Here is a 26523-nt window from a genome sequence, read left to right as displayed (position 1 = left end):
TGTTTCTGTGCATTTCGTCCACTCTCTTCTTACGCTAGGAATGTGCTGGCGGGTTCGGTGCGGCGACGTGGTCAAGAGCGAGGTGGCATCACGGCTCACCGCTTTTTCGAATCACTGAATGCGCTCTGCCGAAATGGACTGTGGACATCTCCTTTGGATGAACGCATCGAGAATAGCTCCCCAGAAGTTGCAGTATCTTTTTCTTCTCCGGAAATATCACGGGTATCGCCTGACCTTAACGCTGCCGCGTCCTCCAGCCTTAAAGGGAGACGACCCAACTCGCTGGATAGCATATTCTTGGAGTCTTGGACCTAGTACATTGTGCATAAATAAATAAAATAGATAAGTAATATATATATCTCGGTGCATTAGTACACTTTTTCCTTTCATTCGTATACTCGAGTACACCGATAAATAAATACAGAAGTAAAGGGAATGGCAAACTTAGAATATAGCTGAGCTAGTTGGTAGGTATTCATGTCAAGAAGATATGACGTGGAAACACTGACATAAGAGAAAAGTCGAGAGAGTGAACAGCTATCTCTCACGTAGACCACTACTCACACTTGATTGATAGGTATAGCCTCTTACGTGGGAATGCGCAGATAAATGTTTATGTCTACCTTCGGTTCCGCCGCTGTGTGATTTTTCAGTTGTTAGCGGCGTTTCTGGTGTCTTGACTACTCTCCTGTGTCAGTGTTTGCACGCCCTGTTTTTATGAAGGGCCCCTAACAGCCTCTGAAGATACAAAAAACAAAACAAAAACAACGAGCGCGTTATTCTCTCTTGGCATTTCTTGTCTTTTGATGCACTTCGTGATGCCAGAACAGTGATTCGCATGACATCATCAGGGTACGTACTCTCGAATGGTCCATATACGAGAAATAACAGTTGTGAATTGTCTCCCACACTGCTTTGCTATGAAGCCGCCGACCCGTTCTTGCTTCTCTTGCATGTCTATCGTGCGCGATTAACTGATTTCGCTCCATTTTGTGCGTTTGCGACCGCACATGCACAGATAACAGACTGAAGCCGACAAGCGCGAAATCATGATAGGTTCAACGCTTAGTGCTGACATTGTACGCGTGCTTTATGAAGAAATTTATTTATTTATTAAGAACTGTTAAGTTTATTTTTTAGGATTTTGCTTGATTTTACTACGAATAAACCATGTGTACATAACAACAAAAATGATTTTCTGCCCCTTTAAGCTCACGAAAAAAAATTTTAGACAATTTTTTTTAAATAGAATCGTCTGAAGAATTTATTTCATCAATAAAAAAATTACACACTTCTGGACTGAATTTCGCAAAAAAATTCGACCCTCAAAGGGTTAAAGGTCCAATCATCCGGTGTCGGCTCAACCCCCAGGATCCCCTTTTCCCCGGACACGGCAAAGCCACGCATGGCGAGGCGTGGGAGGGGTCGAAACCCCCCCGTTAGCATGGGTCCGTGGTGTCGCTACACACCAAACGCCTGCTTGCACAGATGCCTCTGCGGGGCCAATTTATTTTTCTTTGTGCATACCTGCCAAGTCTCCCGGATTTTGAACGTTTCTCCCGGTTGTACGAGTCATAGGAAAATCTCCCGGAAATCCAGTTTTCCCCCCGCGTCCAATGCATTGCGCGCCCCGTGCGTCACGGTGACGCGAGGTGGGACGTTTCGCGTACAGATGCGCTACACGCAATTTAAAGGGATACTGAACAAAAATTTGAAAAAGCTACGAAAACACTTACATTCGACTCGGACGACACGACTGTCCCTGTACGCAGCGTTTATTTCACGTAATTTCGAGCAGTTGGCCGTATTTTTAGTGGATTGTGAGAGCGCGGCGGCTGCATGCCACTGCGCTTGTCGGCAGACGTGACGTCGAGTGCTCCAGCAAGAGGGGGGCAACCGGCACGCTCTCTCCTGTCCTGCCACTTCCCTTTCTCCACCTCTCCTCTCAAGAACCGAGGGTGGCTGGTGTAGCGCTGAGCCTTGTCCTCTTTTCCCCACATAGGAAACAAAATAGCGCTTATTCCTCAAAAACCGCTACAACTACCGAGCGTGTCGCGAGAGCGCAAAGATGCAAGGTGCGAGTGACAGTGGTTCCACGAGCGGTCATTGCGACTCCGAGTTCGACAGGCCTCCAAAACGGATGCGCCAAATACAACCATATGCGTGTGACCGTTCTGCTGTGTCAAGCGACAGCAAGGACGACGAGCCAGACGAGCCGCCGTAGCCCAACGTGGGTCGGCAGCCGGGACCAGCAATTTACACAGTAACTCATAGTCACTATCCTCGAAGTGTTCGGAGCACAAAAAGTCACGCTTTGAAGGCACCCACGTTGGCTGCGATGGGCGCGCAGCGCGAATCCATATCCTTCGAAGCTTCGGCTCTGTTGGAAAGGTATGACAGGGCACACCCTAGCGCAGAACAGCGTTGAGGCATTCTGCGTTGTGTCAGGTGCTTCATCGTTCACATTACGTAGCAGCACACAACACAGACGGCAAATTCGTAGACGTGGGCGCAAGCTCCGCTTGAGAAAACAAATATACGGCCGAGAGCGCGGCAATGGCGTCGTTGGCTGCCGGTTGAGAACACGCACGGAGAACACCTTCCCGACCGTGAAAACACGTTTTGAGAGAGACGCGCGGCAGCGGGTGGCGGCTTGCGATGTCAATTGGTAAGCGATTTTGCTGCGAGCACGGTTGGCGAGTCACTATCCGCGAAGTTTCGCGTCACTTCCTCTCTAGTTCGCGGCACAGCCGCTAGACGCGCCAATTCGCGAAAAATGCATTAAATTCATTATTTTCTGCTAGTCTCTGGCTGAAATGAAGGTTGTTTCAACAAATTTCAGCACCCAATCTTTCAATTGAGTCATTTATCTCGGCAGCGAAAATTTTGTTCAGTATCCCTTTAAAAATTGATCCTAAATGTGTTATAGGTTATATCAGCCGTTAATATTTCGTAGATGATGCGTTTGTGTACACAAAAATCTATCCCACAAGTTATCTCGCCTTCAAAATTTTGTGTCACTACTGCTTTAAGTGGAGAGCCCAGCACTTAAAAGGGTAGCCGTTACCGATGTCTGTCGAGATAGCGTGTTCGCCAGCGCTCGCGACCGTCCCCGCCTCAACGGCGCCCGTTATGGTCCCTTGCCCGACGAAATAACAGGTAAGCAAGCGACGACAGGCCTCGCACGCGGAGCGATGTTATCGCATGTGCCCTTCGCGCGACGGTGACGGCAGGGTCGTTTCATCTCTGCTTCAACCGCATTCGTCCCTAGCGCTAGCGCGCATTTACTCGCACTTGAAACAGACGATGCGTAAGCGATGTTATCGGTTTGGACTCTGTACAGATCAGCGGCGACCGCAAAATCCCGCTGACAGTGTCCATATAATTGCTATCGCAGTACCCCCCCCCCCCCCGCGGTTGGCATACTTCATACCCCCCCCCCCCCCCCGTTGAGTAGATCTCCCGGATTCCGTTTCTCCAAACTTGGCACGTATGTTTGTGGCTTTTATATACAGGGTGTTTTTGTTTACAATACATATTTTTTATAAAAATGCTACAACAGTTATGTCCCTGTCGTCCTCGCGATCGAACTTTACACAGAGGCAGAAAAACTTTGCCGCACCTAAAGTTACATTCAAATGAGTAATTAACAAAAACTTATTAATTTTGAACTATTAGCTTGACGGCTGTTGTTTATATGGAAGAGTTGTAGGACGTGACAATTTAGGGCATGCCCATTTTTTAAAAATCGTAAGAAATGCATGTAATTTGAAATAATAATCATCGAAATTCAAGGCACCGATCGAGGCGAAACGGAAACTTAGCACACTGGGCGTGCAGGAATTTCGTGAGTGCTGTTATGTCAGACCGGAAGCTCATGTGACAATTTTTGAAAACAGGCGCGTCGCAGCAGAATATGGTCAGGAGAAACAGAAAGTCGTTCCAAATGAACCACTTATACTTTGTGTTTGGTGCTTATCAGTTTCTTTCGCGCTGTACCCAAAAAAAAAAACGCACTTTTCACTTTTTCTTTCACTGTACAGCTTAAAACTAGGCGGCAACCACTGTGGTGCTGCTTCTCACAGACAAGCGAACGAGTTCCTTGCACTTTTTTTGAGTTTAACAAAGAACCAAATAAGCACTACACACCAAACACAAAGAATAATAGGTCCAATTGGGTATTTGAGATGGCTTGCCGTCTTTCCTGACCATGCTCTGCTGCAACACACCCTTCCTAAAAAATTGTCATGTGAGCTCCTGGTCTGACATATATATACATACACATATCTGGAACATCATGACAACGATGATGACAAAAACCTGCTGAGAGTGTCCATTTATGCTATCACAATAATAGAGTGACGTGCAATAAACGGTGACCCACAGCTCCTCTGTACCGGGCAAGCTAAGAGAGCATTGGCTGCGAATTACGCTCGTTTTTTCTGAGCTTGTTACCAAAGTAGCCAAACCTGTTTGCATTTTGCAAAGTGTTTGCGAACCTGTGATGATGGCATTAAAGAAGTTTGGCTCGTTCGCACACTTCTTTGCTTTAGCATACCAGGATACTGCAGCCGTAGACGTGAGAGGCCAGATAGGTGATGCCACCTGGTGGTGCTAAGATGAACCAGGCAAGCACAGAATTAGCTAATGTATTCTACTTCTCTGCTGGTGTAAATTCTCGGCAGCGACGCAGTTCCGAGTGCATTGCCTTTTAAAACATTTTGTCGACACAGTCACTCAGCGAAGACAAAGAAACGCACATATAATAGTGGTTGCATGAAGCATCACAAGATGTCAATATCATCGTCGGGGAACCCCATACTCAGGAAACACCTCTGCATATACCGGAATACTGCACACACTATTCTCTATTAGAGAATTTTAGCAAGTGTTGAAAACATCTGGACTGTTGCTCACATGTGTGTGCAAGAGCAGACGATGCAGCACTGCATGCATCACAGCTTTGTGAGCCCACGTGTTCAAGCTTCCTACACAGTGACGTCAGTGTCCAACGCAGTGCCCAGAAATCAAAACCTAAAGTTGTTCACATCAATAAGGTGATATTAAGTTACTTAGAGTGAGAATACATGAATCTTGGCGCGTGTATCATGCTTCCTAGAGCAATAAGAAACGTTTGCAACAAAGAACGTGCAAGCCACAAATTTGATGACACCATCCCTTTTTAACGCACAAATTCTGAGAAACCTTTAGCTGGGGCAATAAAAATAGAAAGACTTTTTAGCACATTCATGAATTTCAATATGGCTTCAACAACTCACCAAAGACACAGGCAAGGCTTGCATTGACTAGCTCTTCGTGGTGTCCCACCTGGCAGACACAGCTGTGGTTGTGACACACATAATGGCTCACCCGGCGACAGTCGCTGTCCAACTCACACGGACTCCCCGTGGTTCCCGCTTGATGCACAAACAAATGCATAACAATCAATGTCAGTGGCATGCGTTGAAAAGAACAAACAGCCACTGAGACAACAAATGCAGGAGAAACTCCTTGCTGGTCAGATGGTGTGTAAGCATTTTTGTACTCGCATGCCTTAAGGTATGTCTCCACCATTTAGAAATATTTGTAGATCTTGAGCCAAGATTAATTTGTTTCTGCCTACGGGAGAAACGTTTAAAAAGAAACTTCAAATGCAGAGTAAAAAAACTGAAACTAATTATAATTACCAAAATTACCCAAAATATGTCCACCACACCAAAACTCATAACTACCAATCCGACCACACAAAAAGAAAATGGCATGGCAGACCTACAGCTATGTATGTAGGCTGTGCAGTGAACTAGGATATTTGTGCTGTTATCAATATAATGTGCAATATAGCCTAAACACCAAAGATTGTGTCATTTCAGGAGGTTTCAATTCAGTTGAAATCCTATTACATTAAAGACATATTCATCGTTTTCAATTATCCTAGTTCATTGCACAGGTTAATGTCTCAGCAAGAAGCACGGAAAGTTTCATAAGAATATATTCATTTCTTCAAAAGTCACGAGCTTTTGTGCAACGAAAACCAAAGAAAATCCGGTTTCAAGAAAGACAAGAATTAAGTTTTCCAAACATTCATTTTCCGTTTTAGGGCAGTCACAAGAAAGACCATAACTTTTGAATAGACCCACATGTAGAGTTCATTTTTCTTTTCTGCGCCACAATACTGAATCTCTGCCCATTCTTGGAACGCCAAAAACAAAAATTTAATTAAATAATAAAAGGTAATTTTAAAGGGTGGCAACATGTCTTAACCAACATTAGCCATGATTTCTCCACCACTAGCATGTATTTTATGGTTACTTAAATGGGGCAAATGTACTGACGTACTTTCTGTGCCAGCTGTATCATACTCTTACTTGCTGTGCTGTGTCAGCTATACTCTCCTTGAAATGATAAACAGCACACCAAGGATACAACACAAGGAAGAAAATGCATAGATACAATGCTGTGTGTTTTCTTCCTGTATCTAAGCAGTGGCATTCTTTTTCCCTTGTTGTTGTGTCCTTGGTGCACAGTTTATCACTTTTAGTTATGCACCAACTCGCCCAAGCATTCCTTTTAGCTATACTCTCCTGTCATCTTTCCTTGTATGACTTTTTGCCACACTGACTGTATGGCATATTTACTTGTTGCACTGAGTTCCCTGTCCCGCTTTTCTTTCTGCAGTGACTGTGCTGTTATCATTAATTGTGCTGACTGTATGATAAAGTTACCTGTTGCACCGACTATGTGGTATGGCAACTGTACTGTCCAACCTTCCTTCTATGCCACCTGTTGCGTCAACTATATCGTATGTTACAGTGACTGCACTGTCCTGCCTTTATTTTGCCCCTCTTATACGATACTTGTTGCAGGAACTGCAGTGGCCTGCTTTCATTCTGTGCCAACCATTTTTAATTAAGAACCAAAGTCACTCTGGGTGTTTCTATCTATTCATCTAGACGCCTACAGTGAGGTGCTCTAGTGGTCGTCTCCTTAACTTGGTACAGCTGAAACTCAATTTAGCGAAGTGATGGCCACGGTCGAATTATTTCATTAAATTGGGAAGTTCATAAAATTGGGAAATTGTTTGGTGCTTATAAACATAAATTCTAACGTAATGACACTCAAAAGCTACTTGCCACTAAACCATGCCAGCGCAAATGAAAACTCCACAATAGGTGGCCAGGACATGGAGCCTTCCATGTCCAGGTGATGCAGATAATGTCAAGTTATGACCAGGCTGCCAATATGAAAAGTCAGGGAGAAGGAACTCAGTGAGTGCACGAGCAGGACGGCAAGCAAGAAAGTCGCGAGGAGACTATCAGTGCCATCTTCAGCATAAACCATAAAATAACGGAAAAAAAAACACCGTAGTTTTCCAGTACGGGCATTTACAGGGACAATAAGGCACTGTCACCCTAGCAATATCTAGTAAGTGAAAACACTACCGACAGTTACGTCCGTTGTTTTGGGCATGGGTGCGGGGTACAGCTTCTTTGCAAACGATGATGACTAGGGCGGCTACGCAACAGCATTAGAGCACACGCTCAAGGAAAAGCTATTTTTGTCAACATTAGAAAGAAAGTGCCACATTTTCACTCATTTATTTCGGAAAAAAGCTTCGTTAAATTGGCTTTAAAGCCTAGTTAGTTTCGTTCATTCACAGGAGGAAATAAGTATATGATCATGACATGAATAATGTGACATGTCTGTCGCCTATGTGACATGTATTTCCCTCAGTCAAGTGCGGCACATACCCAAATATACCACGGCCCATGGTATGTGGTTATGTGGCACTAAAGCCCCTTGATCTTGGGAAAGTACCGCCATTCATTGTACTCGCCGCCGCACATGCGTCCTCCTCTCTCCCTCCTTGCCCCTTTCGCGTCCTCCCGTTCTCCGCCGCTTTTTCTGCGCCGACGATTGGTCTCCTTCGCCGTTGCCCTTAGAGACGCGTGGATCTTGCATTTTGCTGGTATTTTTCTTTTTCGCTCGCACCATTTTCTACCGGGGCTACGCCTAGCGAACGTTGCGCGCGCTTTGTTTTCTGTGCTTTGTGTGGGCGCTATGCCGTGCTATTGCACCTATAACTGCAAAAACGAGATGATGATGTATGTTGTTTATTGGCGCAAGGGCCAGTTGATGGCCAAAGAGCGCCAGGACATGATAGCTAAAGTGGACAATGGTTATGTTAAGTGGCTGTAAAGGGGCCTAAAATTCCTCGCGTTAAAGGCGGGTAAAACATATACGTAGTAAAATTATGAGATGACGTGAGGCATGTGCATATAGAATGAATGACAAGTGGTTGTGACGATAAAACAATGAGTGTATGTTGTGAGCACGAATACCTCCTCAGGGTCTTTGAGGCCAAAGGCAGGGACGCAGGTGCTTCCTCCAATGTAGCTCCCGTAGCACCAACCTCTTTTCAGAGGTCATGCTACGGACTGCCTGGGTATGTGACGTGAAAGCTGTGGATTTCTTTTAAAAACTCGAAGAGCGACTGATGTTTAAAAACAGGTTCCCTACCGATGAACATAGCTGGGTGTAATGGTAATAGTTGTCGGTAGGGTAATGTAAAATGTTTTCTTCGTAGTGTGTCTAATTCTGTACATTGAATTAAAATGTGAAGCACGGTGAGTGGTTCACCACATTTCTCGCACATGGGTGGTTCACCACTGGATAGAAGGTGTGAGTGTGTACGGTGTGTGTGTCCTGTTCTTAGCCTTGTAAGTATTACTTCTGTGTGGTGTGATTTTGATACTGGCGGCCAATTACCCAGATGCGGCTTGATAACATGTAGTTTGTTTTGTGTGTGTGTGTCCTATGTGTTCTGCCAATAAGCCCTGAGCTTGCTTTTAATGAAAGGTTTTAAGTCCAGTGGAGGAACGGAAAGGAGTGTATTGGCGGCAGCATTTTCATGGGCGGAGGCTGCTAGCTGGTCAGCCAACAAGTTGCCTTCGATCTCGCGGTGCCCTGGCACCCAGCACACTATGGCGCGCTGTTTACGTGCGCAGACTGTGCATAGGAGTGAGTACAGGGAGACGAGGACGGTGTTTTTGTGTTTTTTCAGAGTTCTGAGGGCTGTTACCACGCTTAGGGAATCGGTGTATATTACTGCGCTTTGGAGTTTTAATTGTTTTATGTGTTTGACAGCCGCAAGTATGGCATATGCTTCTGCTGTGAAGATGCTCGTATTCGGGTGCAGAATGCCGGCATCGGAAAAAGATGGACCAACAGCTGCGTAAGACACAGAAGTATTGGACTTTGAGGCATCGGTAAAGAATTCTGGGCAATTGTATTTGTGCTGTAGTTCGAGGAAGTATGTACGGATATGTGCTATAGGCGCGTGTTTTGTAACTTCCACGAAGGATACATCACATTCTATGAGCTGCCACTGCCACAGCGAGAGATGTGCGGCAGGGGCCATCAAACGGTGTTCAAGAAACGGCACACACGTTTCCTCAGCTAGGCTCCTCACGAAAAGTGAGTAGGGCTGTCTCACCGAAGGACGGTTGTAAAACAAGACAGAACTGGACAAATCATTAATTGTGGAGTGTGACGGGTGTTTTTTGTCTGCGTTCACTTTGAGGTAATATAGAAACGACATGTAAGATCTCTGCAGGTGGAGCGACCACTCGTTCGAGACGACGTAGAGGCTTTCTACGGGGCTGATGCGAAAAGCACCCGTAGAAAGACGAATGCCGAAGTGGTGGACAGGGTCGAGCATTTTCAAGGCGCTTGGTGTCGCAGATTGATAGATTATCGCCCCATAACCTAGGCGCGCGCGTATTAGGCTTCTATACAGATTCATCAGACATTTTGTATCACTGCCCCATGATGTTCGCGACAAAGCCTTGAGGATATTCACAGCTTTCAGACACTTGTATTTGAGATTTTTGATGTGAGGTACAAAGGTCAATTTCATGTCTAAAATTATGCCTAAAAATTTGTGTTCGGCTTTTACAGGTACCCGCTGGCCGTGTAGGTGAATGTCCGGATCGGGATGGAGGCCTCTCCTTCTTGAAAATAAGACCCAAGTGCTTTTTTGCGGGTTAAGGCTGAACCCGTTCCCGTCTGCCCATTTGGTTAACTTTTTCAAACTAAGTTGAACCTGCCGCTCGCACATTGTAAGATTGCAAGATTTAAAACCGATTTGAACGTCATCGACATATATGCAATAAAACATGTTACGCGGGATGCACAAACGCAAAGAATTCATTTTGATAATAAAAAGTGTACAACTGAGCACGCCACCTTGCGGCACTCCTGTTTCTTGGACAAATGTTCGGGACAAGACATTGCCCACTCGAACACGGAATGTTCGATAGGATAAGTAACTTTCTATTATATCTAACATTCTTCCACGTACACCTAAGTGGGACAGGTCTCTTAATATTCCAAAGCGCCATGTGGTGTCGTAGGCCCTTTCCATATCGAGGAACACCGAAAGGAAGAATTGCTTGTGGATAAAAGCGTCTCGAATTTGTGCCTCGATATGTACAAGGTGGTCAGAGGTAGACCTACCTTCTCGAAAACCGCACTGGTATAGGTCAAGTAATTTGTTTGGTTCGAGAAAATGTATCAGTCGGCGGTTTATCATCTTTCAAAGAGTTTACAGAGGCAGCTTGTTAGTGCGATGGGCCTGTAGCTCACAACGGAGGATGGGTCCTTGTCCTGTTTTAGAATCTGAATAATGATGGCTTCTTTCCAGGCCGAGGCGATCTCGCCGGAAAACCAAACCGCATTATACAGGGAAAGGAGGGCTTTTTGCGTTTCAGATGGCAGGTGTTTCAACATTTCATACACAACACGGTCGGAGCCTGGGGCGGTATTATTGCAGCAATTAAGCGATGCTTGTAGCTCAGCCATGCAGAAAGGTTCATTGTACGCTTCGTGTGTTGTGGACTTGCGATCTAGCTTCTGTTTTTCGATTCTTGTTTTGTATCGCTCGAAAGCCTCAGTATAGTGCGACTAGCTGGACGCCTGTTCGAAATGTTCGCCGAGGAAGTTTGCCTGGTCTTCCAAGCTGTCGCCTTGTGTGTTAACTAAAGAAAGGGAATGTGCTTGTCAACCTGCTACCCTACCAACCATGTTCCAGACTTTAGCCTCCTGTGTATATGAATTGATGCCCGATAAAAACCTCTGCCAACTTTCCTTTTTTGCTTGTCGGCGCGTTCTCCTGCCTTGAGACTTTATGTTTTTAAAATTGTAAAGATTCTCGGCTGTTGGAGAGTCTCAAAGCAACCTCCATGCTTTTTGTTTTTTGCGCACATTCCGACAATCATTGTTCCACCACGGCACACGTCTTTTGCCGGGCAGTCCACTTGTTTGTGGGATGCACTTAGTTGCAGCATCGATGAGAAAAGCTGTAAAGTAATCTACTGCTGCATCTGTACTTAAACCACACATATCAGTCCAACTTAAGCAAGCAACTTTACGAAACTCTTCCCAATCGGCGTTGTCAATGTTCCATTTGGGAACTTGTGGAGGAGATTCATTAATTGTTGGTGCACTTAGAACTATTGGAAAGTGGTCACTTCCGTAAGGATTAATAATGACTTTCCAAGTGAGTAAGGGTAGAAGCGATGGAGATATAATGCTGAGATCTATGGAGGAGTAGGTATTGTTAGCGAGGTTATAATATGTTGGCTCTTTCTGATTCAACAGACACGCACCGGAAGAGAAAAGGAACTGTTCAATCAGACGACCTCGCGCATTACAGCGAGAATCACCCTATAGACTGCTATGTGCATTTAGGTCCCCAAGGACCAGATAAGGTTCTGGTAGCTCATCTATTAAGGACTGGAATTCATGTTTTTGCAGGTGGTAGTGTGGAGGTATGTAAAGAGAGCAAATGGTGACGAGTCTGTTCAGAAGAGCCGCTCGAACAGCCACTGCCTCAAGGGACGTTTGGAGAGGTAAGTGTGCACATGCTATTCCTTGACTAACTACAACGGCTACACCACCGGATGACGCCATGGCATCATCCCGGTCCTTACGGAAAATGATGTAACTGCGTAGAAAGTTTGTGTGTTTGGACTTTAAGTGTGTTTCGTGTACACAGAGCACTTTTGGTGAATGTTTGTGTAAAAGTTCCTGGATATCGTCGAGGTTTCTGAGCAGTCCTCTGACGTTCCATTGTATAATTTGTGTTTCCATTATGGAGGTAGTCTAGTGCTGTGTGTACGAAAAGGAAGTGGCTGTTGTTTAAGCGGAAAGTTAGAACTCAAGTAGTAGGGCCGTCGTTGGGCCCTGTTATCGGCTTTTTAGTTTTCTTGGCACGCTCCAAGGAGCTACGCCTCTCTTTCGGTACCAGGGGTACCGGAGTTGTGTCCATTGCCTCGTGTGAGGCACTGGACGCCTGCGTACGCGAGCTGCTGGTATGTTTTTCCGACCTCGCCTGGCGAGGCGTGGTCGTGCGACCCGACGACCCTGGAGTAGCCGGGATCTCTGGCTTAGTAGGTGAAGCAGACTTAACTGCTGCCACCACGGGGGCAGCCGCCACGGTCGGTGGCTCACTTTGCGTGAGCTGGGACAGTGGCGGTGGCCGACACGACGCTGCCCCCTGACGCGCCGCATCAGCATAGGTTGGGCCGTGAAAGACCGAACACCTTCTGCGTGCTTCTTTGAAAGATATATTCTCTCGGACCTTGAGTGCTATGATATCTTATTCTTTTTTCCAATTTGGGCAAGAGCGTGAATACGCAGCGTGGTCGCCGTCGCAGTTCACGCAGTGTGGTGTTTCATTGCAGGTGTCCGAGGCATGGCCTTGGACACCACATTTTTCGCATGTAGGTCGACCACGGCAGCTCTGAGAGCCATGGCCAAATCTTTGACACTTAAAGCATCGGCGAGGGTTGGGGATGAAAGGTCTTACAGGTGTCTTTGTGTAGCCAGTTTCTATAGTCTGCGGTAGTTCGCTTGTGGAAAAGGTAAGGATCAAGTGTTTGGTGGGGATTTCCTGGTTATTTCGTCGGATGATTCGCTTTACATTTGTCACATTTTGTTCCTTCCATCCTTCCAGTAGTTCAGCTTCGGTGAGGTCAAGCAGATTACTGTCGGATATGACTCCACGTGCTGAATTCATGGATCTATGAGGTGTTACAGTGATTGGAATGTCGCCAAAGGTTACGAGGTTGTGTAGTTTCTCAGATTGTGCCTTGTCACGGAGTTCTAGAAGGAGGTCTCCACTTGCCATTCTTGTAACTTTATAGCCAGCACCTAAGGTGGCTGTCAGTGATCTTGATGTTATGAAAGGGGACACGGTTCTTGCTGTTTTGTCGGTCTTCTCGCTGTGTACCACATGATAGTGTGGGGATACTTCTATGGGTCGGCTAAGGAAAGTCAGGTCTTCGGTGCGTACATGCTTTGAAGCGGCACGATCACTAATGAGGGGAAATGCTCTATGCATACTGTTGTGTTATCGTGTTTATGCATCGTGGTGCTGACGCAGACGCGCTTCGCTATCAGCGGTGACCTGGACTCGGACTGTTGGGCTTCGTGACGTCAACGCTCGGTGTGACAGTGGCTCGAGCATGTATATAAGCAACCGCCCCTTTTTCCTTCCTGGTTGTTAGACAGTTGGTTGTGTGACCGAATAAACATGTGTTGCACTTAGCCATCGTGTGCTGCCTGCCGGTCTCGCCCCTGGTTAGACGAAGATATAATAGTGGCGACGAGGATGGGATCCTGGTGAATCCGCACGGCCGACAGACGCCAGGCACTTTTGGGAGCGGAAGACGTCAACATGGCAGCGGCTGGCAAGTTCGAACCCTTCCTCGAGGACGGAGACGAGGATTTCGAATTGTACATCGAGCGGTTCGAGCACTTCCTTCGGGCGACCCAGGTGAGCGACGACCTCAAGGTTTCGGTGTTGGTTACCGCTATTGGGAAGAAAACCTATCGCACGCTTAAAAATCTACTAGCTCCCGCGAAGCCCGAGGAGAAAGAATATGCGCAACTAATTCAAGCCCTCAAGAAGCATTATGCTCCGGAGCCCATGGTCATAGCGGAACGCTTCCGATTCAACCGCCGGATTCAGCAGGACATAGAACCGGTGGCGGGCTTTGCGTTGGAATTGAAGAGTCTGGCTGCCTCCTGCAATTTCGGGGTATTTTTGGATGAAGCTTTGCGGGACCGTTTCGTTGCCGGGCTGAAAGACGAGACAACGCAAGCAGAGCTTCTGAAGAGGGCCACACTGACGTTTGCAGAGGCGTGCGAACTAGCCCGAAGTATTGAACTAGCCCGTTCCAAGACGAAGAAATTCCAGCCGGAGGGGCAAGAACTGGGTGTCCACGCCGTACAACGACAAGCTCTGAGTTCAAGGTCGGGACAGCCGCGTGGAGACTACATGGAACCCAGACCAGCGAAAGAAAAAACCGGTTGGGCTTGCTACCGCTGCGGAGCCACCTCCCACACCGACGAAAGGTGCCCGTTCAGGAAATACCGCTGCCGCGCCTGCAAACGAGTGGGCCACTTGGCAAGAGCGTGCCGATCGTCTGCCAGCACAGCACACTATGCGGAGGACAGTAGTGGTGAGGACAATATTTTGCTACAGAATGTATTTTCGTGTAACGAGAGTGTCCGAAACTATACTGTAAACGTACGGGTCGGGGGTCCTAATGTGCCGATGCAGATAGATACGGGCGCGTCTGTTTCTATCGTCCCCGAGACTCTCTATCAGCGACACTGGGCCGGGCGACCGTTGTTGCCGTGTAGCATAAAGCTAAAAGCCTATGGGGGAACGCCGTTAATGGTTCTGGGCAAGCTGATGATGCCGGTAGAGCACAACAACCAGACAGCGACGCTGCCTCTGATCGTTGTCCGTACGTTGCAAAAGAGTGAGACTGCGTTGCTAGGGCGAGACTGGTTGGAATCTCTTAAATTGGATTGGTTGAGTGTGGATGGGGTGGGGATCGATCGAGTAGCTAGCTTGCTTGAAAGGTTCTCGGAAGTGTTTGAACCAGAGCTCGGACAGATAACGGATTGTCAAGTAAGCTTGTTGCTGAAGGAGGGCACAACACCGGCCTTTTGTAAACCTCGACCGGTGCCCTTCGCACTCCGAGATCCCGTTTCCCAACAATTGAGGGCCTGGCAGAACGCAGGGGTGATTGTTCCCGTCCTAAAAAGCGACTGGGCCACGCCGCTGGTGGTGGTTCCAAAAGGAGACAACACGGTCAGGATTTGCGGAGACTACAGAATGACGGTGAATCCCTGCTTGCGCACAGATCATTATCCGCTGCCAGTCATGGAAGATTTGTTTGTAGCCTTGCATGGGTGCAAATATTTCACTATGCTTGACCTTTCAACCGCGTATCAGCAGCTGCAGTTGCACCCTGACTCGCAGTCTTTGCTCACGATAAATACGCACATGGGGCTGTTTAAGTTTACGCGCCTACCGTATGGGATAACAAGTGCACCCTCGATATTCCAGGCAGTCATGGACGATGTTCTAGGAGGCCTAGATAAAGTCGCCTGCTACCTGGATGATGTGTTGATTGCCGGGGAAAGTTTTGAGGAGTGTTGGGAAAAGGTGGAAAGCGTGCTGACAAGGTTCAAGAAACGAGGCATTAAATTGCGCAAAGAAAAGTGCAAGTTTTTCGAAACATCGGTGGCGTATCTGGGTCACGTGCTGGACGCAAATGGCATTCGGCCATCCGATGATAAGGTGCGCGCTATCAAAGACGCGCCGACACCCAAGAACAAACAGGAGCTTCGAGCATATTTGGGCATGCTCAATTTTTATGGCAAATTCGTTCCGAACATGTCAGCAGAGCTGAAACCATTGTATGAGTTGTTGGGCGAAAATGTTAAGTGGCAATGGACGGACAGGGTGGCGGATACCTTTAAGAGATCTAAGGATTGGCTTATGCATCCCAGAGTACTAGCATACTACAATCCGGATCAGGAACTTGGTATGGTGTGCGACGCCTCGGCATATGGACTAGGGGCGATCTTATTTCATAAAATCGCGGGGGTCGAAAGACCGATAGCGTTCGCATCGAGGACACTAAGTCAGGCAGAGCAGGGCTACGCCCACCTGGAGAAAGAGGCTCTTGCAGTTATTTTCGGTCTAAAGAAGTTCCACAAATTTTTGTTTGGTCGAAAATTTTCCGTTTATTCAGATCACCAACCCCTTGTTGGAATTTTCGGGCATGGCAAGCCAATCCCTACAATGGCAGCAGCACGGATACAGCGGTGGGCCTTAATTCTTGCAGCGTATGACTACCGATGGGTCTACCAAAAGGCAAGCGAAATCCAAAATGCCGATGCCCTTTCACGGCTACCGCTCCGAGACAAAGCAGAGGAGTCGGAGGGCGTTTACTTCTTTTCGGTGCTAGACGAGGCTCCATTGTCGGCAAGGGAAATCAGATCGGAAACGCGTAAAGATCGATTGCTGTCCAAAGTGTTGTTTTTTACGCAGAACGGGTGGCCTGCGCATGTGTCGGACGACGATCTTTCACCATACTTCGTTCGCCGTAACGAACTGTCGGTAGACCAAGAGTGCGTAACATGGGGCAATCGCGTGGTTATACCAGCTTCGTTGCGACAGAAGGTTCTAGAAATGCTGCACGAAGGTCACCCAGGGATGACTCGAATGAAAATGCTGGCAAGGAGTCATGTCTGGTGGCCTCGCTTAACGCTAGACAGAGCAAGCGGTGAAAGAGTGCATCACTTGTCAGTTGTCACAGAATGCGGCAGCTAGAGTGCCACTAATGTCATGGGGCTGGCCAACGCGTAGATGGCAGCGAGTTCATCTAGATTTTGCGCAAAGGGACCAGCATTTCTTTTTGGTCCTAATGGACGCTCATTCGAAGTGGGTTGAGGTGTTTGTCATGACAACAACAACAAGTGAAAAGACAGTAGAGAAGTTGCGAGGTGTTTTTGCGGCCTATGGACTACCAGAGGAGATCGTCACCGACAACGGGCCCCAATTCACATCGCAGCACTTCGCAACATTCCTGAGCAGGAATGGAATTCGTCATTCCAAATCTCCTCCCTATCACCCAATTTCGAATGGTAGCGCCAAACGGTGCGTTCAGACCGTCAAGAAGGACTTGTTTAAACAGATACGAGACGAAGAAAGAAAAGGAGACAAGAAGTCCATGCAACATCGCATAGACCAATTTCTCTTCAGTTATCGCAACACCCCGTCCAGCACCACTGGTGAGACCCCGGCCCAGATCTTCTTGTCATGGCAGCCAAGAACCAGGCTGAGTCTGCTGCACCCGGACATGGAACAACGCATGCGCGAAAAGGGGGAGCAGGCGAAGCTCCACGCAGACCAGAAACGAGGGCCATGGAGAGACTTTTCGGAAGGCGACCAGGTTTTGGTAAAAGGACTCCGCCCGGACGACGACAAATGGCTGTTGGGTACAATTGCTCAGCGGTGCAGCGCATGCACGTACATTGTTCGCGTCGGAGACGAGGACCGATACGTTCACGCTGATAACCTGCGACTGCGTACATTTCAGGAGAACCGGAGCTGGCTTAAGGTGGCGGGAACCGTACTGGACGGGCCGAGAGTGGAAAACAAGGGTCCGCTCTTCAGGGACACTAGAGAGCCCACCTCGACCAGCACGCCTACTCGGCTCAACGATCAGGACCAACCAGCATCGAACTTGACGTCACCAGCAGCTGAATCGGCAGGGTCTTCTACCGAGCCGTCTCCGGGCCTTCTACACGACAGCGGTCCGACGCTCGACAGTGGTCCCCATAACGGCGACCCCTCGGGACAATCAACACCGCAGCTTCGACGTTCTACCCGGTTGAGGCGACCGCCAGACCGTTACGTGCCGTGAGACGAAACCTCGTGAGGGGAGAGGAGTGTTGCGTTATCGTGTTTGTGCATCGTGGTGCTGACGCAGACGCGCTTCGCTATCAGCGGTGACCTGGACTCGGACTGTTGGGCTTCGTGACGTCAACGCTCGGTGTGCTAGTGGCTCGAGCATGTATATAAGCAACCGCCCCTTTTTCCTTCCTGGTTGTTAGACAGTTGGTTGTGTGACCAAATAAACATGTGTTGCACTTACCAATCGTGTGCTGCCTGCCGGTCTCGCCCCTGGTTAGACGAAGATATAATACATACTAATTGAATTGGATTCGGCAGTGATGGCGGCCACCCACCACGGAGCCCAACATGGGGACGCTACAAGATTCATTGAATCGAAAACATGCAGACGCCAGCCGTACACCGCTGCTATAACCAAATGCGCATAGACTGAGGCTGGCTATTTGCACAAGGTTAACCCAGGCCGCCTACGAAAACAGGGAAGTAACTGAAGGGAGTAGGAGACAGGACAGAGGAAAGAAACTAGGAAAGAAAAAGATCAGAGGGAGGGATAGGAAAAGGCGACTGCCGATTTCCCCTGGGTGGGTCAGCCCAGGGGTGCCGTCTACGTGAAGCCGGGGCCAAAGGGGTGTGTTGCCTCAGCCGGGGGGCCTTAAAGGTCCAATCATCCGGTGTCGGCTCAACCCCCAGGATCCCCTTTTCCCCGGACACGGCAAAGCCACGCATGGCAACGCGCGGGAGGGGGTCGAAACCCCCCCTTTAGCTCGGGTCCGTGGTGTCGCTACACACCAAACGCCTGCTTGCGCAGACACCCCTGCAGGGTGCAACAACGAGAGTGCAAACGGTTATGCACTTTGTACGATTCCCCAAGGTAAGCGTGATGGCTTGCGCAAGAAGCAGTGGCTGCAAAACATCGGCCGAGAAAACTTTGTTCCATCAAAGAACAGCGTTCTTTGCGAGGTAAGGCGCTCTTTCTATTGCTCGTATCAAAGCATTGTCGAATGCTGCGTTTTAAATATTCTTCTGGCTGCTCATAAACGTTCATTTTCTCGGCTATTTTCGCGTTGCATAAAAATGGGGTTGTTCTCAATATGCTGAATATTATGCTAAGACCCCATCACTTCGCATGTCAGCAACTGTTATTCAGTCTGAAATGCACAACTACAGAAGCTGCTTTCCGCTGCGAACAATTACGTGTCATAATACAGCTTCTCGATCGCGCTTGTCGTGATTGTTAGGATTCGCTTAACGTGGATGTTTAGTGAAAAAAAAAATGAATGGACGAATGACCATTACTGGCGTTCGTTTCCATACAAGGTTCTTGTTTTCTTTTTCGAAGCGGGGGGTGTCCACGCACAAAAATAATGACATAAGTGCGGTCCGGCGCAAGAAAAAAAAAGCAAAACAAGCACTGCGCAACGCAAAAACAATAACTTCGTGATAGCGAAGGCGAGCGCAAGTGAGCTGTTATCTAGCAGACTGTGGCCTAAATGATTCGTCTTAGACACGTTTGCATTATCCGCTGTCCGTTCACCAATAAGAAACTAGATTATCTCTTGTACCGGCATCACACGGGCACTTTTCATCGCGATCAGAATCAATCCCAATCGAATTGCTTGATCGCAATCAACAATCATCGCTACTATACGCCTTGTGCACCGCCTATAGAGGCGCCACTGATAGCCACCTAGCGGGCGCCGCCGACAGTACGTGCGGGAAGCCGAGCAGACGACAGCACTTTGCACAGCTTTGCTGTGAGGAGATGAATGAAGTTCGCGGCTGCTTTTCCCCTTCGTGCGGGTGCCAGACAACTAATTCTGCACTGGCAGTGCAGGAAAGGCGCGGGCCTCTATGAAAGTGGACTTGTGCACGATGTTTGTCACGAACGAGCGCTTAACTAAGCGCACGCCGCCGATTTCGAACCACGTCATGAAAGCCTGGCGCCGACAGTTCGTGCGGGAGAGAGCGCGCGATCGAAAAAATAAGTATAAAAAGGCGCCGGGAGCGCGCCCGCGCACCTCTTACCCTCTCCGCAGAAGACGCCACCGACACAGCCAACAAACGCGAAAGATCGGGATATTCGAGAAAGCAATGCCGAGCCAGCGGCGCCGTCTGATTCCGCAGACGAATCGGTGAGAGGATCTCGCCCTTTCTCTAGCTTTCGCTGGGCTACGCACAGACGAATCATACGCACCTTCCCGAACCCAGGCGCTAGCCGATACAGGTGATGCAAGCGCAGCAAGCGCGCGGGGGCAGAGTCAGTCAGTGAGGAGTTAGTCGGCGAAGTTATGTCGTTCTAGTGATAGCATCGTTCGCTCAACCGCAGAAGACGTGTTGTTTGATGATCTAGTGCTGTGAGTTAAGTATCAAGAGATGACAGTGACAAGTTTTGAAGAGGGTCGCCGAGAAGACATGTGATGACCGACTGCGGAGGAGAACGAACGTCCGCGTGGAGTGAATCGTCATGCCGGTGATATCAAAGGTGCGTCGCGCAGACCAGCGTAACAAGATCCAGCTATGAGGTGCAGCTCGTGGTGAACATCCGCTTTGTTTCGTTTACAAAGGTGACGTCTCAATCACTTCTTGTTCTTTCTGAAGTCAACCATTGCTGCATTTCTGTTTCTGTAAATAATAAATATAGAACTTAGCTTGTAATAGCGCGGTACATGTACCGCGCTAGTACAAGCTAAGTTCATGGATGACCAACTCGCCCGAACTACAACACTTCTAAAATATAGAACGTTTGAGCGAAGTGCCCTGCACGGCGGTCGAACCGAACCAACGCATGCTCAGGCTGACAACGTTGGTCGTCTACCAGTGTCAACATGATCGAGTGCATCCAGCGAGCACCGATATGGCAGAACGAAAGCATTCGAACAAGAAGCGACGTGTTAACCCGCACAATGACGAAGCGGCTCGTCTTTGCCAACGAACAGCGGCGATCCATTGCTTCCGTCGCTCTTGCTCAGGAGGCCTTGCGGTAAGTGAGTAAAACCGTGTTCCGGGCGCGTTTTTGTAGGTGTTTGAGCACTCCACTCCACAGCAATTGTTATTCGACATCCCTTGAAGTTTCGGTCAACACATACGACGAACGTTGCTTATTTCACTGCGGAAACGTGAACAACGCGGAAACACACGTACAACGACGTAGGAAACCACGGCGGCCGTCTGCTTGCTTTCCCGAGAGCAATGATTGAGTTCGCCGCCTATGGCGCTTCCGTCGGCGCGCACTAGGCGTATACGGTACAAACTAATCCGGATCGAGTTTGGCACAAACGTAAGCCAAATCGCAATCTGGGAGCCAGATGTCGATGAGTATATCGCGATGGTCTTGATCCCGATCGAACCCGATCGCTATTAAAGTGACCATATAGCAGCACCTGATCCGGATCGAGCCTAATCCGGGTCGGCCCCGATCGCGATCAAAAGTGCCCGCGTGACACTGGTATCGATTACGATGTTGTCTGCTTTATGACCATTCACCTGATGAGTGCCTATGCTTATCGTAAAGGCATTGCAGTTGCCCTGTTAAGCTGTATACTTTGAATAGACCTTCGAAAACAGTGCTTGTTTGTGCCACGGGATACCACGTCTACCAATGCTCACTGCATGCAGACTTATTTTTTAAGTGCTTCTTGGGCTGTATCCGACTATAGAGCTAATAAAATTAGTGGCTTGACTGAATGCGCAGCCAATCTCGATTGCACGAATATCCACAGGGAAGATTCTTTGAAAAAAGTGGCTCGGCTCAAAAGAAAATGTGCTACCTCTTCTCACTGCCACTTCCGAGAATACAGAGCCGCTGTTTTTAAAGAACAAGCTGATAGTGTGAGATATCATCTTTCATTCACCTTTTGTCGCAGTGAAACTTCTTTGTCATGTGTAAAACAGCGTATATTTGTGCAGTGATATACTATTACCCCTTTTCTATTTTCTTGGCGTATTTTTCGAAACATTAATATTTCATAAAATGTACTGATAGGCTAGTTGGTGAGCCATGATTTTCGAATAGGCAGCGCACAAAAGGGCAACTAATACGTACACAAAAACAGTGCTTGTGGTTGCGTCTTTTTTGTGTTCGTATTCGTTGCCCTTTTGTGCGCTGCCTATTCGAAAAAAAAACTATTTCATAACCTAGTTATGCACAAGCAATAATTCTCGTGCTGAATACGATGTGATGCTCTTTTTGGTTACGTATCAACCAATCAGTTGCGCGTGCATGAAAATAAAATATCTTGCTGATATTGCACTCTTATTCTGGCTCCTTATCATTTTTTTGCCTAATAAAAATCACAATTGCAATTCTGCTACTACATATTGTAAAGGCATTTTTGTGTGAGCTATCGTAATACGTTACTAGAGGCGTTTACCTATCCTCAAGGTACGGAATATCTCCTCTCCCAGGTAAACCGAGTGCTAGTTTCTTTGACACGAACCTCAAAATACTATTCTCAAAAACCTTTTCTGGCGCTTCTGTTCTTGCGGTAGATGAGTTACTGTTGGCACCGCTTGATCGTAGTGACACTGCGCAAGAGTCATGTTCAGTTTGGAGACCGCCGCGCAAGTCTACTTTCACGTCAAGATAACACATGGATGGACAATGTATTATCCACGAAGTCATTTCAAGATGCAACGCTGTAAATACCTGTTGCACATGCGAGCACATTAAAAGAGACAAAAAATCCAGACACAGGCGGACATGACGCAAAGCTAAATCCGTGTACTACCCACCATTCCCGTGGTGGCTGAACGATCGCAGTGCCAGAGTTCCCTCTAGGTAATTGTAGCAAACTCTATGATGAAAAAGGCGGATTGCTGCCGTTTCGGGTGCCGTGGAAACTGGTAGCGCGTTGCACCCGTTCTGCATGCCGCATTCACATGGAGCGTGAACGCGGAGCGCGTTCGGCTGCATTTGTTTCTCGCTCCGTCGCCGTGGACTCCTTGCGTAAGTTTGCAAAAACTGATGCAACAAAAAAGAAAAATACGAAAAAAAAAAGGAAAGAAATTACATGTCTGCTGACAGGAGCACCAATGTCGTCTGCTCACAAATGCTGCCGTAAAGTGTGTGCGGGTGTGTTCGCTTAAAGCCAGCTCGTGCAACTGGTCAAATTGTTTTTTTTTTTTCGTTTTGCTGCACCGTGGTTGCGGTCTGTGCCGCAATGCACTGTCAATTGAAGTGCCTCTGTCGGCGCATGTGATTTATGTTATTTTTGTGATGTTGTCTGGACGCCCGCGGACACCCATTCTAACGGAAGTTTCACCTCCTCAATATTTCTTGCTTTGTGGCCACTGCGCAGTCCTGCCTGCTGCGCAGTTGGGATTTTATGGATGTTTTCGGCATGAAATTCCAAGTTCCCTGCTGCAATAAGAGCCAAAACATTTGCCTCACACCTGCTACGGTGGTCTAGTGGTTATAGTACTCGACTGCTGCTCCGAAGGTCGCGGGATAGAATCCTGGCCACGGTGGCTGCATCTCAATGAAGGTGAAATGCTAGCGGCCCGTTTGCTTAGATTTAGGTGCATGTTAATGAACAACAGATGGTCAAAACTTCCGGAGCCCTCCACTATGGCATCTCTCATAATCATATCATGGTTTTGGGACGTAAAACCCCAACAGTTATATATATAGCATTTGGCTCACATGTTCACAGGAGCCCTGACAACATATCTGCAGTGTTTTATGGCTACATACAAAAAGTGTTGCAGGGCTTTCATAACCCCTTAACGGTTCTGATATTCTGAGAATCCTTCTCCCTGTTCTGGTACTTTTTTTAAAAGAGGATATTCAATATATCCTTCTATAAAACGAAGTTCTTGCTGTTGCAAAAAAAAAAAAAACATTGAAGCACATACTAAGTCAAGTTAGCATAATAAAGCTTATTGTTAATTGCTCATTGGAGGGAAAGGCCAGCTACCTGCTGGTAATCAACAACAAAAAACATAGAAAGAGTTCCCTTAGGAAATTTTTAGCATTCTGACAATAGTGACACATGTGCCACCTTCCCTGAATGTCACTTTCAAAACACAGGTTGCCAGAAAAATGTGAAACAGCAAGGTCTGGGTACGGGCTAGTTGGTATTCCATTTTTTTAAATTGTGCTAACAGCGCAAAGTAAGACACGAGACAGAGAGCAACGAAGACTTCGTCTTCGTTGCTCTCTGTCTCGTGTCTTACTTTGCGCTGTTAGCACAATTTAAAAAAGTGAAACAGCAGCTGGAAGAAAAGAGAAACCTTCAGTATCAGTGCTGCCATCTACACAAGAACAAGCCCACAAATGAGCATGTCTAGTTCAAAACGCTCGCATGGAGGTATTACTTCAAGCGAGCTCTCGTCCATAACGTTCTGGGGACACTTTGGCAAGGTCCAAAACAGTTAAGGGGTCATACAGAAATGACAAGCCTGGGCAATGGGCAGGTTTTTCTTGACACATATATGTAGTTTTCACACTCACTGTGTTTCCTACTTGTTTAGTGAATGAACGATGTCTGCCCTCTCTTTTGAATGCACTTATGCTGCCTACAGTTTCAGGATGACAAGCCAGCTTTTGTAGCCGTCTTGCCTGTGATCATTACAGCTGCTACCAGGGGGTAGCCAGAAATTTTTTTCGGGAGGGGTTCAACCATACTTTATGTATATTCGTGCATTTGTATGTGTGCGTGTATATATACGCAAGCAAAACTGAAAATTTTCGGGGGGGGGGGGGGGTTGAACCCCCCAACCCCCCCCCCCCCCTTGGCTATGCCCCTGGCTGCTACATGCAAATACAGCTCCTGTCAGTCATAATGCCTATACTAGACTTAATTTTTGCTTAGTCATGATACTCTCTATATACCAGGACTGGCAAATGGAGCCCAGCTTTGGTGTAGAACTAAGAATATCCCTGCCTTCATATTTCCGAAGGGTCATTCATGCAACACGTGCAGTTTCTGTAAGATAAAAAATATGCATCATTGCACCTTTCTATGTTTCTCCAAGACGTATGCCACTCTAAAGCTAGAAGAGATATGTATTGTCAGCTGCCTATCTATGTTTCTCAAAGGTGAGAACACAGATTAACAACCTTTCCAGTTCCTTTTAACCGTGATGCTTTTCAATACTATTGGTGACTGAACTACTTAGGTACCCAACATTTTCTGTGAGCTTGTTCTGGTGCCTTCACTAGTGTACCGCCTATATTGCAGGGCAGGTAATAAATATATAAGTGCTGCAGCAACAATGCTCACACTGCAGTCAGAACACATCAAACGTCATCACTCTTCAATAACTTCATGTGCCCTACCCGTGCATGTTTTAACAAGCCACACAAAGAGTGAATAATGGTCGTACAAGACAGCAGCGACATTAGGCTTGATTATTGAGGCAGATATTCTTGCTGATACATGCCAGTCATCTCTGCGATTGCCTCGCACAAGAAATTTTGCAAGTGCCTGCTCGTTTGTCCAACTTTGGCTATGCATTTCTCATCACTAAGAACGTGCGGAAGTTTCAATGAATGAACTTTACATGAACTCATTAACGGACTGATGAAAGGTCAAGAAGTCGTTTTCGAAGTATAATGTTGCGAACATTTGTGCTAGAGGCGTCGCGCCAGAAATCGCATATTACTACAGGAACTAAAAGTTTCCACGGGAATGCTCTGACGAATTCAATCGGTGACAGGCGTGCGCCATAGCGTTTCTACAGAGATAGTCATTTTGAGTGTGTACCTTGAAAACTCCTCGAATAGTTTTGTTAGCAATGCCTAAAATGGGGTCAGATCTCATTGAGCTGGAATCGATTTGAGCGAACCGAAATTGAACATGCGAAGCTTCTAATGCGTCCGTCCAGCAAACACGATGGAAAAATAGGAAGGATTTTTTTTTTTTTTAAGAACAAGTAGACTACCCTGATGCACCTTCCTTGCAATCCACTGCAAAGCACACACGCCCCTTTAAAGGCACAAAACAACTCGTTCTCGAACGGCGATACTTCCTCGAAAAAGAACGATGGCTTATTGGCAGATGGGGCCCAGAGGGCAACGGATTGCCAGCCGTCGCTTCCACCCCGCGTCGTAGGCATCGAAAATAGTTTAACCTTTCCATTCAGCGTATTCGATACCCCCCCAGCAAAACCGTGCGGGGTAGGCCAGCTACAGATGCGGCGACAATAATAAGGATTTTCGCCGATGCTTCAATTGTCACAACGCTGCTATCCCTACTTGCCTAACGAGCATTCTTCAGCGGGCTTACCTTGGGCCGATGAGCCGAGAACATGGAGGAAAAGGACGCTGTTGGCGACAAAAAAATAAAATCTTGACATTTAAACGTTATAACAAGCGTTCCACTATCATAGTAGCTGATGCTTATCGTCAGGAGCCCCCCACACTGTTAAAATACTGGGTCGATTCGAAAGTGGTAACAGAGAATATCTACCACTTTAGAGAACGGAAACTGTACCTTTGACTGTAGTACGGAAATAAGGGTAGCGGCGGCGTACTGAACTGCAATAGAGCGAGGCGAGATGGCGCTGCAAGTACTATCATCATCATTAGAAAAACGCGTTTTTACGGTTGGTTCGCCCTGGTCGCGCTACTGCGCTTTTTGTTCCCTGTGGTATTTTGTTCTTTGTCGTTGCGAAATCGCTGCTCGCGTGTGTAATAGTTATCGCCAGGTAACCAAACTGGCCTCGACTGGCAAAAACAACGTCAATCAAGTAAGGTTTGCATCGTTTATTGTGAGTGCCCAAGCTGGTACAAGCAATGT

General features: G+C 47.4%; 1 protein-coding gene across 2 annotated transcripts in view; it reads right to left on the bottom strand.

Annotated features, from left to right (window-relative positions):
• LOC119373762 (uncharacterized) overlaps positions 1–26185 on the bottom strand; it is a 143599-nt gene extending 117414 nt beyond the window's left edge. For both annotated transcript variants that reach the window (XM_037643825.2, XM_037643826.2), the window contains exons 1-2: positions 26011–26185; positions 5280–5417 (exon numbers count right to left, since the gene is read on the bottom strand). In XM_037643825.2, the coding sequence (XP_037499753.1) occupies positions 5280–5417; positions 26011–26080 (208 nt within the window). In that variant the 5' untranslated portion in view covers positions 26081–26185. The remainder of the gene's footprint in view (positions 1–5279; positions 5418–26010) is intronic.
• Between the last annotated feature and the right edge of the window lie 338 nt (positions 26186–26523).

The sequence above is a fragment of the Rhipicephalus sanguineus genome, chromosome 11 (genome assembly GCF_013339695.2).
Source record: "Rhipicephalus sanguineus isolate Rsan-2018 chromosome 11, BIME_Rsan_1.4, whole genome shotgun sequence".
Lineage (NCBI taxonomy): Eukaryota > Metazoa > Arthropoda > Arachnida > Ixodida > Ixodidae > Rhipicephalus > Rhipicephalus sanguineus.
The sequence above is the reverse complement of the archived record's forward strand: the minus strand, read 5'-3'. Positions and strand labels throughout refer to the sequence as shown.